The sequence below is a fragment of the Lissotriton vulgaris genome, chromosome 7 (genome assembly GCF_964263255.1).
Source record: "Lissotriton vulgaris chromosome 7, aLisVul1.2, whole genome shotgun sequence".
Lineage (NCBI taxonomy): Eukaryota > Metazoa > Chordata > Amphibia > Caudata > Salamandridae > Lissotriton > Lissotriton vulgaris.
In genome coordinates this window covers 205,686,298-205,703,295 of record NC_141695.1, presented here as the reverse complement: position 1 = coordinate 205,703,295, position 16,998 = coordinate 205,686,298, and the positions used below count along the sequence as shown (strand labels likewise).

General features: G+C 45.2%; 1 protein-coding gene across 9 annotated transcripts in view; it reads right to left on the bottom strand.

The window, feature by feature from the left end:
• Nucleotides 1-16,998, bottom strand: part of LOC147701201 (sialoadhesin-like) — a 473,651-nt gene that overhangs the window by 124,149 nt on the left and 332,504 nt on the right. For all 9 annotated transcript variants that reach the window (XM_086929948.1, XM_086929946.1, XM_086929954.1 and 6 more), the window contains one exon: nt 7,122-7,376. In XM_086929948.1, coding sequence (XP_086786074.1) covers nt 7,122-7,376 — 255 coding nt within the window. The remainder of the gene's footprint in view (nt 1-7,121; nt 7,377-16,998) is intronic.

The following is a 16,998-nucleotide window of genomic DNA, read 5'->3' as shown; positions in this document are numbered from 1 at the left end:
GACATTGTCAAGGGGTACAAATAGCAAATATACTTGCCGGACTCTGTCCATGCTTTATCATCTAAGAACATGCCATGACAATTGTCTAAAAGCAGCAAGAAGGCAAAGTGAGGCTGAAAGACCCTGACTTCAAAAGCTGCCTCAACAACACCAGGGCAGAGATTCCCTACAGAGGTCTAATCTCAACTTGGCTCCAAAGATTTCCCAGATGGCATCATACTGCATGGATTATGGAGTTGTAGTGAGTGCTAGAGAGAAGTCTATAAAAGCCCTTCACAATGCTGCAAATAATCATAAATGCTGATGTTCTTCTTATTTTTGGCCTGTCATAGTTTTTTTACATTAGCAGGAATATTATTATCTTACAAAATTGGTATCTATTATCTATGTGTTGTTCCTTTTAATATCTTCTAATTTATTGTAACACTACTTACATATAACTTGCCTTATGTACAAGGCAATGCGTTCCTCTTCAAATAAATACACATCTAACAATGCCAGTTCGACTAATAAATACAGAGATAATTGTTGCCAGTAATCATTATTTGCTTTTTCACTTTTTAAACACAAAACAACAGTCTGTGTGTAAATCTTGTTGTGAGTCCGTCAACAACATATACAAACAGACTGTTTTTTTAACCCACACTGTGTAACATTTTGTCATCTCTTCTTCAAAACAATCAACTGTAATATCTCAGACCTGTTGTATAACTCCTCCTCTTCACTACTCTTCCTTTCCCCTGGAATCCTGCTGAGGACCAAAGAAACAAAACTGCACATCATCGCAAACCTTTTTTACTTCTACCATGGTACTATACAAAAGTTCTCCATTCATTTCTCCTAAACATAAAAGCTGGAGTTTTTCCATAGTTCAGCCTCCTTAATAAAGTTTGCATTGTTGAGTGGTGTACAACTAACATCTGTTGTGTAGTTCCTATACACCTATATATGTTCTGCGCATTTAGACTATATAAACTATGGAATTAGTATCAGACTGATTCCAGAGACCCCCACATGATAGGTTAGTACGTAGTCCTGACAGCTCACAGTGCTTGTATAGGCCCCTCTTACCAAGGAGCAAATAGTCTCTGGCAAATATTGAACATGAAAACCCTAAACCCTCAGAATCATGGAAACAGTACCGTACTTTTCGCTCTGTCACTCATGCTCAGTTCGGCTCGGAGAAATAAACAGAATAGATGGTGGGGACGTCTTCCAATAAGTAGTTATTGAACCAGCATCATTCTAATGTAAAATAGGTGTGCTGAAACAACCATAAGACGGAAACAGATATAAATGACTGTATGCAACAATAAACTGAAAGGATGGTAGATTCCTACCATAGTGCTAGAACAATGAATACAGGCAAGTATATAAAATACATGACAGTAATAAATGCGCACTCCTACGATGCACCCCTATTTAGATGTACCTACGTGTCCCTAACATATATGTAGGTGTGGAGCCAAGAATCACCCTAGGATAAAGCCAACCACATTACCTGAAGTGAGAGACTGTAGGACCCCATCTTGGGCTCGAGATGAACACCCCATGAGGGATGTCAGACCACTGCGAGCTGGAGTGTCTGCATGCAGGAACCTCAGCGTCTTGCGTCAGTGTGTCAGCATGGAAGTCCTTTTTTTCCTCTCCCTGCCTCAGCAAAGATAGGGTGTTTATATATCCAAAGTGGTACCCTCAGGGGATCTGCCTTGCTGTGTCATGTTGGACTAGGATGACGGAAGGACTGACGCTTAGACATAGGTATTATGCAGGATATGGTAGTCCTGCTTAGATTCCAAGAATCCTCATGCATAATGAATAAGGACAGCTTTTCGAGGAAAACCCACCTCATTTAAGCAGAACCGTAACTAGGTAAAAGGTCAGTACCAGGAACCGTTATGCACTGTAATGACAGGGGAAATATAGGTGAAAGGTTTAGTTACTACCTAAGCCTATATCGGGTACCTGTATGAAAGATAACATATTAGTTACAAACAAAGAAACCGGGAAGTAAAGGTAGAGGCTAGATTTCTCCTCCTGACTGTTATGTAACAAACACAAATTGAGTAATCGAAGAGATCATGTCCAAGGGAATTATGATAGGATACTGCGAGAATACGATGCAATCACTTATCTAGAAAAAAGTACTTTTTTTCGAGAGACCCCACACCCACCAGGGTTTCCCCTAGGTGGCATGCTTCCTTATTGGGGTTCTTCTCAATTCTCTACGGATTGAGGCGTGCTACGACTTACAAATACGCAGGAGCACTTACTGGTGCAGACTATGTGAAGTGAGGGTAGGTGGAAAGGAAAAAATTAAAAGTATCTAACTAGTGGGCCACTCTTTTATTCCTGCCCCTAGTTGGTGAGGTTAAATTCAGGGGTTACTACTGGGAGAAAACTGGACCACAATGAGTCTGGTTTTCTCAGTAATAGATAGCCGACATGTTTCGAGCCGTTCCCCTATTGGCTCTTTATAAGGTGTCCATGGGGTCCAGCCCAGTGTGTACCACTTCTAAACAATCCTATAATAAGGACGCAAACGTGAACACTTTGGGGCCCATTAGGATAACAGGCCGCCACGGAAAGGCATTTGGGAATAGATTGCGGGGGCCTGTTGTGGGCCCCAGGGACTCTGAGGGGTGGGGATTGATTACACTTGGGGGGTACCTATGGTACCCCCCTGAAGTTCCATGCACAACATGCCTTCCTGGCATTGTGGCGGGCTGTGCTGAGTGCACCGCCCGCCACAATGACAGGAATGCAAGATGTGCCTGCCACTGTGGCGGGCGCATCCTAATTGCCCCAACAGGACCCCCACCCTTATGGCGGGCGGTCCCGTTTCCCGATAGGATGGCAGGCAGATAAAGTCCTCTTGCCATCCTAATGACCCCTTAATGTGCATGCATTATGTATATATACGTTTTTTTTCTGAGATACTCCGTATTTGTAATTAAAAAGGAAAAAACATTAAAACAATGACCTGTCACCCAGGCTGGCAGGTCACAATTACTCAACTTGAACCTCACATATGTAACACCTGTATGTGGTGTTGTGTAGCTCCTATATCCCTAAAAGGCTCTGCACATTGGAATAATATACACTATAGTTTTGACATAGGACTGAGGTCAGTATGTCTCTATCGAGAACATCAAACTTAATTAATTGTGTGTGCCAGCTAACTCAGAGGTCAATAGAAACTTTCTCAAATGAACAAGAAGGGATTAGTTTCTGACAACCGCATAAACATAGCAACTTTGTTTCCCTTAGAGTCGGAACAATATCTTCAGTGGAAACAATAGATAACTATTTCACTCAGTCAGTCGTGCATGCTTCCTTTCTATAGAGTTTGCATAGACATAGATATAGACGGGGCGTTTCAATAAAAAGGGTTTATTGAGCAGTCTTATTTCTCATGCAAGAGATATGAACTGCTACAATCGTAAGACAGAATGTGAAGTATAATGCGTACAGCGTAAACATTAATATAAAATAATAATGTAATAGCATGGTCTGTAGCTATGACATATATAAAAATACATACTTAAATAACACAGGCTAAAATACTCAACTGGTGCTTCTAAAAAAATCCTACCCCTAACCTAAGTCTAGTACGAGAGAAAAGTAGGTGCTGTTTTAGCTATAGTTTAGTTTAGTTGTGCTACGAATTGCCAAAGGGTTCTCTAGGTTCGAATCAGCTCCATACCTTAGAATGAGAGAGGTTGGTATCTCTTTCCCGGAACATGATCTCTTAACACCCTGCAAGGGGAGTCAGAAACACTGGAGCTGGATTCTCTGCGAGGAGGATGGCAGCGTCTGGTCAGTGCGTCAGTTGGGGAGTTGACTTCCTTCAAGACTTGCAGTGGCGAGCCGCGTCCGAACCTAACCGTGCCTTGCCATAGCAAGTGAACGTATATTTATGCCTTGAAGGTTTTTTTAGTAATGCCAATATTGACATAAACGTCGGGTATAAGAACGTCCTAAATGAACCCCTAAGGAATAGATGTTCATGCATAATAAATGAGTTCTTGGAGAAATCAATATCCAAGCAAGGGGAAGTCCTAAAGGCTTAAGATTCTGGTTTTCCAAGAACTTGTGGTGACATAGATGAACGGATGTAAGTAGCCATGCCTATGTAAGTAGCCATGCCTGTATTTGGGTAGCACGGACTATGCCTAAATAAGGACTGGATTTCTATGCCTATGTAAGGGCAATATAAATTGTACCTATATAAGGGCATCAATCAGGAAATTAGTACGGAATCTAAATCGATACACAACAGTGGTAGGTTCTCATAAATTCTAACCAGTGTTCACTCATTTGTGCATCAAATTGTTGCCACACAACTTTGATTGTTAAATCAACTCACTCGTAAGACAAGACACAAAGTGCCAAAACACTACACAACATTTAACATATAAGAAGAAATATAGGGGCATATTACCAAGCAATAGCGATAATTATCGCTATTGCTTGGTTAGAGACAAAAATTTACCGCAGAGCTGCAGTGATTTTTATCGCAGATAAACCTTGGTATTACCAAGGTTTATCGCAAATGCGATAAAAATCGTCTGCAATGCATGAATATCGCTGAAAAGTCAGCGATATTCATGCATTACCGAGCTAATGCTCTTAGCCATGTTATCCACCTCCCATTAGATAACATGGCTAAGAACTGCTCAGGGCAGGTGTTAGCTTTTGGAGATATTTATCTCCAAAAGTTGGTAATAGGAGATAGCAATGTTAGCGACTGTTTCCAGTCGCTAACATCTTGGCACGCCCACTTTGCATGTCATTAGTGATAAATATCACTGACATGCAAAGTGGGGCCCAAGATAGTCGCTATCTCCTACTAGCTGTCGCTAACTGGTGTTAGCGACAGCTAGGTAATAGGGAGATAATTTTATCTCCGCTTTCTTGGCTTTTAAAGCCAAAAAAGCGGAGATAAACCCCCTTGATAATATGGCCCATACTTCGTAATGTACTTCAAAAATGCTATGCTATTGAGTCATGGTCGAAAAACAGGGATCAAGGGGCCGGTAGTCAAACCCTAATTTAGAAGAAAAAGATGCTGCTCAGAAAAAACTGTTGCTGATCGAGCAGCTTCCAAGGTGTCAGTCACCACCTGTTCGTGAACATCCTGAATCACCGAAAAATAAAAAGGTCCCCCGCGCCACTTACTTCATCAAAGCTGCCTTGGGTCAAATAACCTACTTCTTGCCCGGGGGACTGCCTAGTAGCGAGTGCTGTATTTAAACCTGCTCGAATTCGTGCGGTGGGAGAAAAAGGCAAACCTAACCTAAAAAGGAATCTCCATTGAATATCTGTGCATCTCCACACCAATGGACGTTTCAGGTAGTGTGCCTGTGCAAATGCTGCAAGCCAGCCTGTCAACAAATCTGTGCGATTATAGGGCATGAGGGAATGTATAGACTTCAAATTTTAAAGGAGACCGATCAATGTGCACGAAGTCTCTAAATACTTCTGAATTAGGTTATTTCTTTTGTCTATGTGATCTCCAGGCTAAGGTGGCTGCCAGAAACACCTATTGCATTCCCATTGCATTTGTGTCTCCCGCATGCCGCACAGAAAAAGCTGCAGAGAATCCAGACCTATGTAGTCTTTATTGGTTAGCAATGCATGTGAAGATTAACTTAAAGGTCCTCTGCCCGATGCCTCAATCATCTAAGGCCTTGAACATTTCTGTTCGATTAGCTATTTCTCTCTAAGCAGACGTACTATACCTTACCACTCTGATTCCCACTCTTACATTTATGTGCTCCCGTTTATGTGGTCACATTAAGGTTCTACACCATGGAATGACCAGCTGATCTATTTCACACTGATCTCTATTAACTGTTTTCACAAAGAGCTCTGTTTTAGTAAACCTTTGAAGAGATTCCTATTCTGTCGATGTCACCTGCCATTATCTGATCAATATACTCCATCAATTGCATGCTGTGCTCTACAAGTAATATATCAAATAATATCAGTGATCGTAAGGTTCTCACAAGTTGGAACAGAATGATTGAGCCCTACCACAACTTGAAAGTAAGCATACCAGTCTACAACACTGTATAACTCACCACGCTATACCAGATTTCAGTACACCACAACATATTGAGCCATCAATACTACATTGCATTACACCACATAAACGCACAGGTCACCATCCACAACAGAGTAACATAGCAATCTCCTCCCTATGAAAATTAGGCTAGAAACTAATGAGCCCTCTTTTAGAAAGATGCTGAAAACCTTTTTATTTACTTCGTAACTGGTCTTGCTTCCTTCCTCCTAACATGCTCTCTCCACAGCGCGGGGACACGCCGGGAGGCGTCACCAGGCGCTTTACAAACCCCTTTAATAATAATAAATAGCATCCAATACATTCCACACCAAACCATATCACACAATAACAAACAAGAGCATACCATCTTCACACCCATAACACACCATGGAGCAACTTATTCCACAATATTACACCATACCCACAACATTTCTTTAATCATAATTCACACATCACTTCACGACTCACTCTAGCAGATTATCCAACCACCTAATATTTCACACAGCATAACAACAGAAGACACTATTCGAAATATCATAATTTAACACAAATGAACTCCACCACAGGATACACTACGTCTCTTGGTACCACACCAGTCAAAACACACAACAGTACATCTCTTCACACTACACTACACCACATAATGCATATTAGACAGGAAACTAAGACACATCACATGCAATCACATCCTGAGAGAATGCTCCTTATCACATAGCATGATACAAAACGCTACCCTGTGCAGTGTGACACCATATCAGGTCGTACCACAGAATCGAAAAATGCTTCAATCAACACTATTTCATGTGATCTAATACCATAACACTACATCTCCCACCATGTTTGAAAAAATAACCTACACATATTTTGCTAAATTCTTTAACCACCCAACATCCACACTACACATCTCAAGTTCCCATCATTTCATACAATTCGATATCACACGATATCTTACGACAGCTTGGAATACAATCACACACCCAACACGTCACACTAATTTCCATGATTTTTTAAATATTTCAGTATTAAAGGGTATGGTTCAAAACATGCTTACGTTTGACGTCGACAGTAACAGGTGCAGAAGAGCTGCTGCCCATTGCATTGTGGGCCACACAGCGGTAGACCCCTGAATCATCCATGGCTGTACTCTCAATCTTCAGTGTTTTACCTTCCTGTATCACCTCCTCATTCTTATACCAGGTATAAAGAGTCGCTCTTGGGTTGCTACTCTCCGTCGCACATGACAGTTCCATTGGTTTTCCTTCCTCTGGGACCTCAGGCAGAACAGCATGGACACCTTTCGCAGCATCTGTGTTAAATGGGGAAATAATGTATATTATTGTCTGCAAACGTTAACAAATTCAGATGATTGGCTGTGCAGTGCCAACTCACAACTAGGAATATATTTCGGCCTTTCCGTTGCACATACATTTTCAAGCGCTAATCAATCTGGGAATCAATTTGACAAGAGCCTTGATCTGCAGGGATCTTTGGTGGGCCTGCACAATTTTACTATTTACATTTATATTTTACATGCCACAAGCTTTCACCAGGGTCTCAGCCGTATTCAGATATATGTCAGAAAAGTACTAGCAAAAATATTGTCTGACAGATATTGGTCCTATATATTGTTAGCAAAAATATTGGATGCAGATATTCTAATATTAACTGTAATGGGGTGATATATTTGTAAATAATATTTAGGATATTTACGTTAGACAACCATTTAGTTACTATTCGTCTGGTACCCTGTCTCCCCATTAGTCATGCAGAGTCATAAGATCATGCACAACAGCTGTGTCACTGACAATATCGCAACCACTATGCATTTCACACAGTCTAGATCACCCTTAGGCCCCTGACCTCACCACATTTTCACCAATAGACTAGGCCCCATCAACGCAGCCCTCACCCCCATCCTGAATGACTCAATCATCACAACCACCTAAGTGGACATCTGGAAACACGTCACAGTTCTCCCTCTCCTCAAGAAACCCTTAAACGACCCGAAGATGCTAGCCAACGTCTGGCCTATTTGGTAAAAGTCATGGAAAGATGATAAATAAATGCCTAACCACCCACCACACTGACAGCCAGCTCCTCAACACTCTGCCAGTAAAGAGACAGCACACATCTCTGCCACAGATACAATTGAATGATTAATGATAGAGGTGATACCACAGCCTTCTTCCTATTGGATCTTTTCGCAGCCTTCAACTCAGTCTCCCGCTCCATCCTTATCTAACAACTGCACAAAGCTTGCATTTAATGTCCTGCAGTTTGCTAGATTTACTCGTTCCTGACAGGCCACACCAAGTCAGTCAGCCTGGCTCCCATCACCTCAGACGCCATTAGCCTCTTCTGCAGAGTTCCACAGGGGTCCTCCCTCAGCCGTACTCTTGTCAATGTCTACATGACTCAAAAGCATCATCCGCAAATATGGAATCAACATCTTATCCTATGCTGATGACATCCAACACGTACTCTCCCTTTCCAACAAGATGACAAACATTTGTCTGCCTGCATGATCGATGTTGTAAGATGTATGAAAATCAACAGCCTCAAACTCAACACAGACAAGACATAAGTAGTAATCCTTGGTAAAGACTCATCACTCTGGGACACCACCTGGTGGCCTGCTGAACCTGGACCCACACCCCTCCCTGCAACCCACGCAAAGAACCTTGGAAAAGTAATCAAAAACCAATTCACTGGGACCAGACAAGTGAATGTAGTCTTCATCTCCGCCTTCCACACACTCAAGATGCTCAATAAGATCTTCAAATGGCTCCCCATCAACACTTGCTGAGCTTTCACCCTAGCCCTCAAATCCAACAAGCTGGACTACTTTAATGCACTCCTGTTGGAATCAATGCTCAACTGACCAGAAGACTTCAGGCCAAAAAAACTCAGTGGCCAGACTCAATCTCAACCACTAAACCAGAACCCACATCACCCCAGACATCAGAGTGCTCTCTTGGCTCCCAATCCACAAATGAACACTCATCAAACTCCTCACACACCCATACAAAGCATTACAGAACTTTTTCTCCAGGTATCCCAACAAGCACATACATTTCCACTAGCCTAATTGATACCTCCGCTCAGCCAGACTCCTACTTGCACACACATATGGCATACACCGAACCAGACCTGGTGGTTCTTTCTTCACTGCCTCACTCGTGAAGCCTGGAACCACCTGTACATCAGAGTATTCTCCTGAGTTCTTGAATTCCACAAGAATCTCAAGACCTGGTTCTTAACCTAGCCCTGACCCTGGCTCAGCCCATGCACTTTCTGCTTCATGGCCAGTTTACCTTCATGGGTGAGTTGTGCGCTGTACACATATATGTAACATAACACATGGCAGATCATGGTTCTGTTCCCAATGTGCATAAATCTACAAAGGCAGAAACTTTAAATCTGTCCTTTAATCAGGTTGCACAAAGTAAACAAGATGCTATGCTCACCTTCTACATGGGCGGCTGGATGTCCCTGCTCAGTCCCTTTGTCCACTGACTAATCACCCAGAGTCACTCATTCGCTGGACATCTAGATCATGCATTATGTGTCTGAGCAAGAAGACCCACAGCTCCACAAGCTATATGCTCACATTCAGACATTAAGCAGAAAAATACATATCCTCCCTTCTCCCCTCCCATAACTCCCCAACACAGCACACAACAATAACATAATAAGATCCTTTAAAGAGTCCAGCACCAAACAACACAATGCCCCACCATAATAACACTAGAGGACAGTGACGAACATTGCATCATACAAGACAAGGAGTAACTCAAAGCCACTTGGACACGGAAAGGAAAGGCACCAAATCCCACAGCAACTTTGGAGATATTCTTTATGCAGCACATCATTTTTTAGCACACGGATGCGCAACATTTATACACATAGGTGCGCTTAATTTGTCACTCTCAGTAATCCACATTATATTTAGCAATGGCAACACTATATTCGCAGGTGCACAACAGCTATGCTTACCAACTCAGCACATCCTCAGAAAACAGGCGAGCTGATCTCAGAAAATTAAGCTTTTCTTACAGATGCAAAATAATCATGTAAAACAGAAGCTACACTGACAACAGATTCAGGGAAACAAAATCACCTGTGCTCACTGACATACACCATATATGGCAAACGAGAATAAGAATCACTGGCATACACTTTCAAAGGAGATCAAACACATAGAAATCTACATTATGAAAGATCTGGCCAGACTGGTACTTGACCAGTTTGGGGGAAACAACCTTTACAATGCAACTTTTACAACGCACTACCATTACAACGAAACTTTTACAACGCAACATCCATTACAAAGCATGCCATTACAACGCATGACACTACAACGCATACCACTACAACGCATGTCATTACAACGCAGTCATTACAATGCATACCATTACAACGCATAGCATTACAACACATAGTACCCTTACACTATCCAACACTTACCCTACTGTTGCACCCCTGGAGTTAGAATAGTAATTTTTACCCCTACACTATCCAACACTTACCCTACTGTTGCACCCCCTGGAGTTAGAATAGTAATTTTTACCCCACACTATCCAACACTTGCCCTACTGTTGCAACCCCTGGAGTTAGAATAGTAATTTTTACCCCTACACTATCCAACACTTACCCTACTGTTGCACCCCCTGGAGTAAGAATAGTAACTTTTACCCCTACACTATCCAACACTTACCCTACTGTTGCACCTCCATGGAGATAGAATAGTAATTTTTACCCCTACACTATCCAATACTTACCTTACATGCAATGTAATGTTATGCGTTGTAATGGTATGCGTTGTAAAGGTAGTATGCGTTGTAATGGAATGCGTTGTAAAGGTAGTTTTTAAAAATTCGTTGTAATGGCATTCGTTGTAATGGAATGCGTTGTAATGGATATTGCGTTGTAAAAAATGCGTTGTAAAGGTATGCGTTGTAAAAGTATGCGTCGTAAGGTCATACATCCCCAGTTTGGTCATCACCTTAATACAGATAAGACACTCAACAAAAATCAACAACCACTTTCACTGAGCAATTATCAATCAACAATAAGCACAACTTGCAGTGACACTCACTACCATACAAGGACTAGGCCTGGGCAGTAAATTTCGTTCCGCTCGCCCAAATTTGTGTAATTTGGGTAATTTTCGCATTCCGCGGAGAACATGAAATTGCCCAAAATTCTGCGTTATGAGACTTCGCAAAATGTTTTGCTTGTTCATGTTCTCAAAATGCGTGTTCGGGTGATATTTACCCCGAGCACGCAAACATCGATTGCAAACAGGAAAAAAGCATTGCGAACAAGCAATTCCGCGTGTTCGTGGAATTTCTGTGTGTTCGCAGTGATTTTTTACCGCTTCGTGGAGATTTGCGTAACGCAATTATGCAAATTCTGCCTACCCCTAACATGGACAACATCCATCACAATACATGGGTACCCACCACTACAATCAATCAATCAATCAATCAATCAATGACACTTATAGAGCGCGCTACATACCCGTAGGGTCTCAAGGCGCTGGGGGGGGGGGTGCCGCTACTGCTCGAACAGCCAGGTCTTCAGCTTCTTCCTGAAGGAGAGGTGGTCTTGGGTCAGGCGCAGGTCGGTCGGGAGGGAGTTCCAGGTCTTGGCGGCCAGGTAGGAGAAGGACCTTCCTCCTGTAGTCGCTCTTCGGATGCGGGGGACCTCGGCGAGGGCGTGGTTGGCTGATCGGAGGTGGCGTTTGGGAGCGTAGAAGTTGATCCGGCTGTTGAGGTAGCTCGGGCCTTGGTCGTGTAGGGCTTTGTGTGCGTGGGTGAGGAGGCGGAAGGTGATTCTTTTGTTGACGGGGAGCCAGTGAAGGTCTCTCAGATGTCCGGAGATGTGGCTGGTTCGTGGGATGTCGAGGATGAGTCTGGCTGAGGCGTTCTGGATCTGCTGGAGTCTCTTCTGGAGCTTGGCGGTGGTACCGGCGTAGAGGGCGTTGCCGTAGTCCAGTCGGCTGGTGATGAGGGCCTGGGTGACGGTCTTCCTGGTCTCGGTGGGGATCCACCAGAAGATCTTCCGTAGCATGCGAAGGATGTTGAAGCACGCCGAGGAGACGCTGTTGACTTGCCTGGTCATGGAGAGGGAGGAGTCCAGGATGAAGCCCAGGTTGCGTGCATGGTCTGTCGGTTTGGGTGCGGTGCCCAGGGCGGGAGGCCACCAGGAGTCGTCCAAGGCGGAGGGTGAAGAGCCCAGGATGAGGACCTCCGTCTTGTCAGAGTTCAGTTTCAGGCGGCTGGTCGTCATCCACTCGGCTACCTCTTTCATCCCTTCGTGCAGGTTGGCTCTGGCGGAGGCGGGGTCGTTGGTCAGGGAGAGGATCAGCTGGGTGTCGTCGGCGTAGGAGATTATGCTGAGGTTGTGTTTGTGTGCGATGGCCGCGAGGGGGCTCATGTAGACGTTGAAGAGGGTGGGGCTCAGAGATGATCCTTGAGGGACGCCGCAGATGACTTTGGAGGCCTCTGACTTGTACGGTGGTAGGCGGACTCTCTGTGTTCTTCCGTCGAGGAGGGAGATGATCCATTCCAGCGCCTTGTCCTGGATTCCGATGTTGCTGAGGCGCTGTACTAGGGTGCGGTGGCAGACAGTGTCGAATGCCGCGGAGAGGTCTAGGAGGATGAGGGCCGCTGTTTCTCCATTGTCCATCAGGGCTCGGATGTCATCGGTGGCGGCGATGAGGGCGGTCTCGGTGCTGTGATTGGCTCGGAAGCCGGACTGTGAGGGGTCGAGGGATCCATTCGTCTCGAGGAAGGTGGCCATCTGCTTGTTGACGGTCTTCTCGATGACTTTGGCTGGAAACGGGAGGAGCGAGATGGGGCGGTAGTTCTTGAGTTCGGTGGGGTCCGCTGTTGGTTTCTTGAGTAGAGCGCTGAGTTCGGCGTGCTTCCAGCTCTCAGGGAAGGTGGCGGTGTCGAAGGATGTGTTGATGATGTCTCGCAGGTGGGTTGCGATGACAGCGTCGGCCTTGTTGAAGATGTGGTGAGGGCAGGGGTCGGTCGGTGATCCGGAGTGGATGGAGTTCTTCGTGCGGATGGTGTCTTCGGTGCTGATCGGGGTCCAGGCGTGGAGGGTGGTGGTGGGGGGTGGTTGTTCGGTCATGGTGTGCGTTGGTTGGTTGTTGTTGTTGTTGTTGTTGAAAGAAAGAAAGAAAGAAAATGTATAGTAAGACAATCATCAAACTATCATTCACTCTAAAATATGTAGAGGGGCTAGCTACCACTGGGCAGGAGTGTAGGATTATCAAAAACATCTGTTTGTCCAAGGGGAAAAATAAGCACATTCCTGGAAGTAGGTGAATTTTAGGTAATTTTGTGTGACATTGGTGAATTATCAAAATAAATGTTTGAGAGTCCAGCTCACTATGACCAGTCTCTAACGAGGCAATTCTTTTTCTGTACTTAAAGAAGGGAAAACCCCTCAAATGCTCTACTTACTGGCCGTAGGCCTGGGCAGTGAACTCTGATCTGTTTGCAGAGTTTGCAGACTTTTCTGCACTACGCGCACCAAGTACCTCGCAGAGTGAAGAAAACTCCACTTTACGTAGTGCAGCTGAGTTTTACCCCGTTCGTGAATGGTAAGTTGGCGAGCATGAGCAGTTAGAATTTCTACTCTAAAAGCAGATGATCAGCGCAAATGGCAGTTTGCACTCTGCCACTTGCGGGATTCCGCTGAGTTTTTTTTGTAACTTCGCAGAGTTTCGCTTGGCAAAACTCCGCGAATTACACCAGGGCCTCACTGGCTGACATCTCTGATCAACCTAGTGTAATGGTACGGAACAAAGTCCTAGCCACCAGAGACAGCAACGTTATTCCTTCCATGGTACATCAGTCACATGTCACTTTGTCCTTGGATGACCTAAGATCTTCTTTAGTACACTGAGGATCAACAGCAGCATATTATTACATTCTCATCCAATGTGTAGAAGGCTTTCCGTCGCGTCACATGAGCATACTTCTCTTTCACCTTGCTCTTGAACCCCTCTCTGCGGTATTCTCCTTTTCAAGTGCCATTTGTATCTTCACATCAGCCAAAGGATAAAATATTTGTCTATGTTGACAATTTCTTACTTTGCCTTATTAACTTCAATACTTCTCACCCTATTTTAATGTCCTTAATAAATATCTTCTCATAATTCTCAGTTTATATGGTGAACTGGGAAAAGTGAGACCACCTGCCCTTACTTTGGCAATGTTGCCTCTCAGTGACTATAATACGAGACTGGTTTAGTGGAAGCTCACAAATCTTGACATTCTTGTTAATAGGGGCATGGAAAGGATGGTAGAAGACAACTTGAATCTCTGATAGCGCAAACATGAAGCAAGTGTATGATATGGTCACATCTTCAAATGACAGCTGCTCCCTGAAACAATTGCCTGTTCAGCCTTTTGCTTCATTCATATACAATTTCATACTGCTCTGGATTAGGTGCCGCTTGCAAGCCGAGGACGCTGGGCTGACCCTTGCCGCATGTTAATTTCCTTACCTGGATTGTGGATTGCCGCAGAGGGGCGAACCTTGCACCGGGGCTCTGAACTACGAGTGCTGACTAGGACCTGTTGGAGGGAGAGGACGGGGCCGGGACTGCGAGGCCCAGCATTCTGAGCGGCCTGTAACTCGCCGCAGCTGGAGCCTCTTCCCGCCCCGCCTCCCAGTAGCACCTTCAAAATGGCTCGCAGCCCCCGCTCCGCGGGAGCCGCTTGCAAGCCAAGGACGCTGTGCTGACCCTTGCCGCCTGTTAATTTCCTTACCTGGATTGTGGATTGCCGCAGAGGGGAGAACCTTGCACCGGGGCTCTGAACTACGAGTGCTGACTAGGACCTGTTAGAGGGAGAGGACGGGGCCGGGACTGCGAGGCCCAGCATTCTGAGCGGCCTGTAACTCGCCGCAGCTGGAGCCACTTCCCGCCCCGCCTCCTCCTACTTTACTCCTCCTCATTCCGCGAACGCGGGATGCGCGCGGGATGGTGCCGGGCGAAGCCCGGGCCAAGGGCGGGCCCGTTGTAGTCCGTTCGAGCCTGAGAGAGACCGGACCGGGCCACCTCTCTAACGCCTGTGACCGGCTCCCCCCGTTCTGTCTGATACACACTTGCACAACCTGGACTGGTCTTGTGTCAATCAGGATCTAACCATCATGGCAACAAGGGAGACGAGGAGTAAAGCTGCCTCTTTGGTAAGAGGTACTTTGGATAGCTTTCTTATTAAAGCAAATACTGTGGTAACCAATGGACTCACAGCCCTAGAAAAACAGTTAGTAGAGGGGATTGAAAGTACACAGCGATCCCCCCTGGGTTCTACCACGAATGCTATATCCCCAGAATTACTGGACGCTACCCACCTATCCCTTTTGGATAGCATCGATCAAACAATCGAATCAGTGATACAGCAGCTGAGGACACCCTCCAATTCGCACCGAGATCGAGACTCACACCTTACCATCCCTGAGTCAACGCCACCCTCAACACCTCATCCAGTTGTGACTAGGGAAGAGGGGAGTGATACTAATTTAACACATCTACGGGGTCTTCGTGAGGGCGCTCTCCCAAAAAGAAAGAGACCTAGGCAGTCAAAGGGTGCAAAAAGGGCAAAACTGGATCACATCACAAACACCACTCTTAATATCATTGATGTCACAGAAACTTCCTCCGCCGTGATTGTCAATGACATGGTGAGTCCAATGCACCCCGCTCGCACTCAGACGCCACTACAGCCTGGCTCGTTTATATTTGGAGAGGCGTCTTGCAGTAGTAAGGACCATTCCATCCACCTCTTTACTATTATCCTTAAAAAACTGCTAGACCCACTGTTGGTTAGGCTTGATTGTATTGACGCCAGACTTCTAGCAATAGAAAAAGCAACAGGGGGCATGGATGATCAGCAGGGATTGTGGCCCAGCACCCAAGTAGCAACTGTGGTAAATAATGGGATTTCCCCTTCCCTTAGTTCTCCTAGAACTGTGATCCCAAACCAGTCCATTTCCACTGTTATTGGGAATGTTCGTACAGCTACCCTACCTCAACCTAACCCACCACCTCCTCCAAGGCAACTCCCCCCCGTGCCTTTAGTCCGGAAGTCAAAACTGCCTAATCCTACTACTACAACGAGGCAGGAAAAGTCTCCCATCAGAATGGCTGACCGTCCCCGGCCAATTGTAGTAAATCTGCCTCCTGAGTCGGCGGCCCACACTGTAATCCTGACTAGGGTTCCCGAGCTCTCTAACTCTGCGGTGGAATCTTATGGCTCCTTACGCAATAAAGTTATCAGTTGGCTAAACATTCACAGGCCATTACCACCAAATTTGAGACGGGAAGTACTGATGGTCAGGAGGGTTCCATGGGTTGGCCACACAGTAAAGAAAATAGGGGGTGATTGTATCATTGTAAGTTTTAGGAATTCCCAGATTGTCCCCCATATATGTAACTGGCTGGGGTACACGGGGAACACATCCATTGAATTGGTCCCGCTGTCGTTTTTTTACCCAAGAAGCGGTGACTCACATCTTGGGGTAAATGACGGCTGGACTAGGGTGGGATTTGCCATTGATGGTTCAAGGTATAGGCCCCCACGACATGACACATTCATACATAGTAATTATGTTCATGCCAACAGATATAGCTGCCTTGACCAGGTTGACTGACTCTCGAGGGCTGTATGCACTGGGAGTACCGAAGGGACAGTTCTCCATACTGCTCAGCCTGGGACAGGGAGAGATGCCATTGTCACTGGAAACTGCACCCCTGTCCCTCTATCACCAGAGAGACCAGTCAATACTAGTACGCAGGGCTTCCCCATTGATCAACCATCAAGAATCCTACACGAAGTAACTGATTCGGACGTCCAAGAGGGGCAGGTAATTCTGGACGGGTTTCCAGTGCCATGCACAGA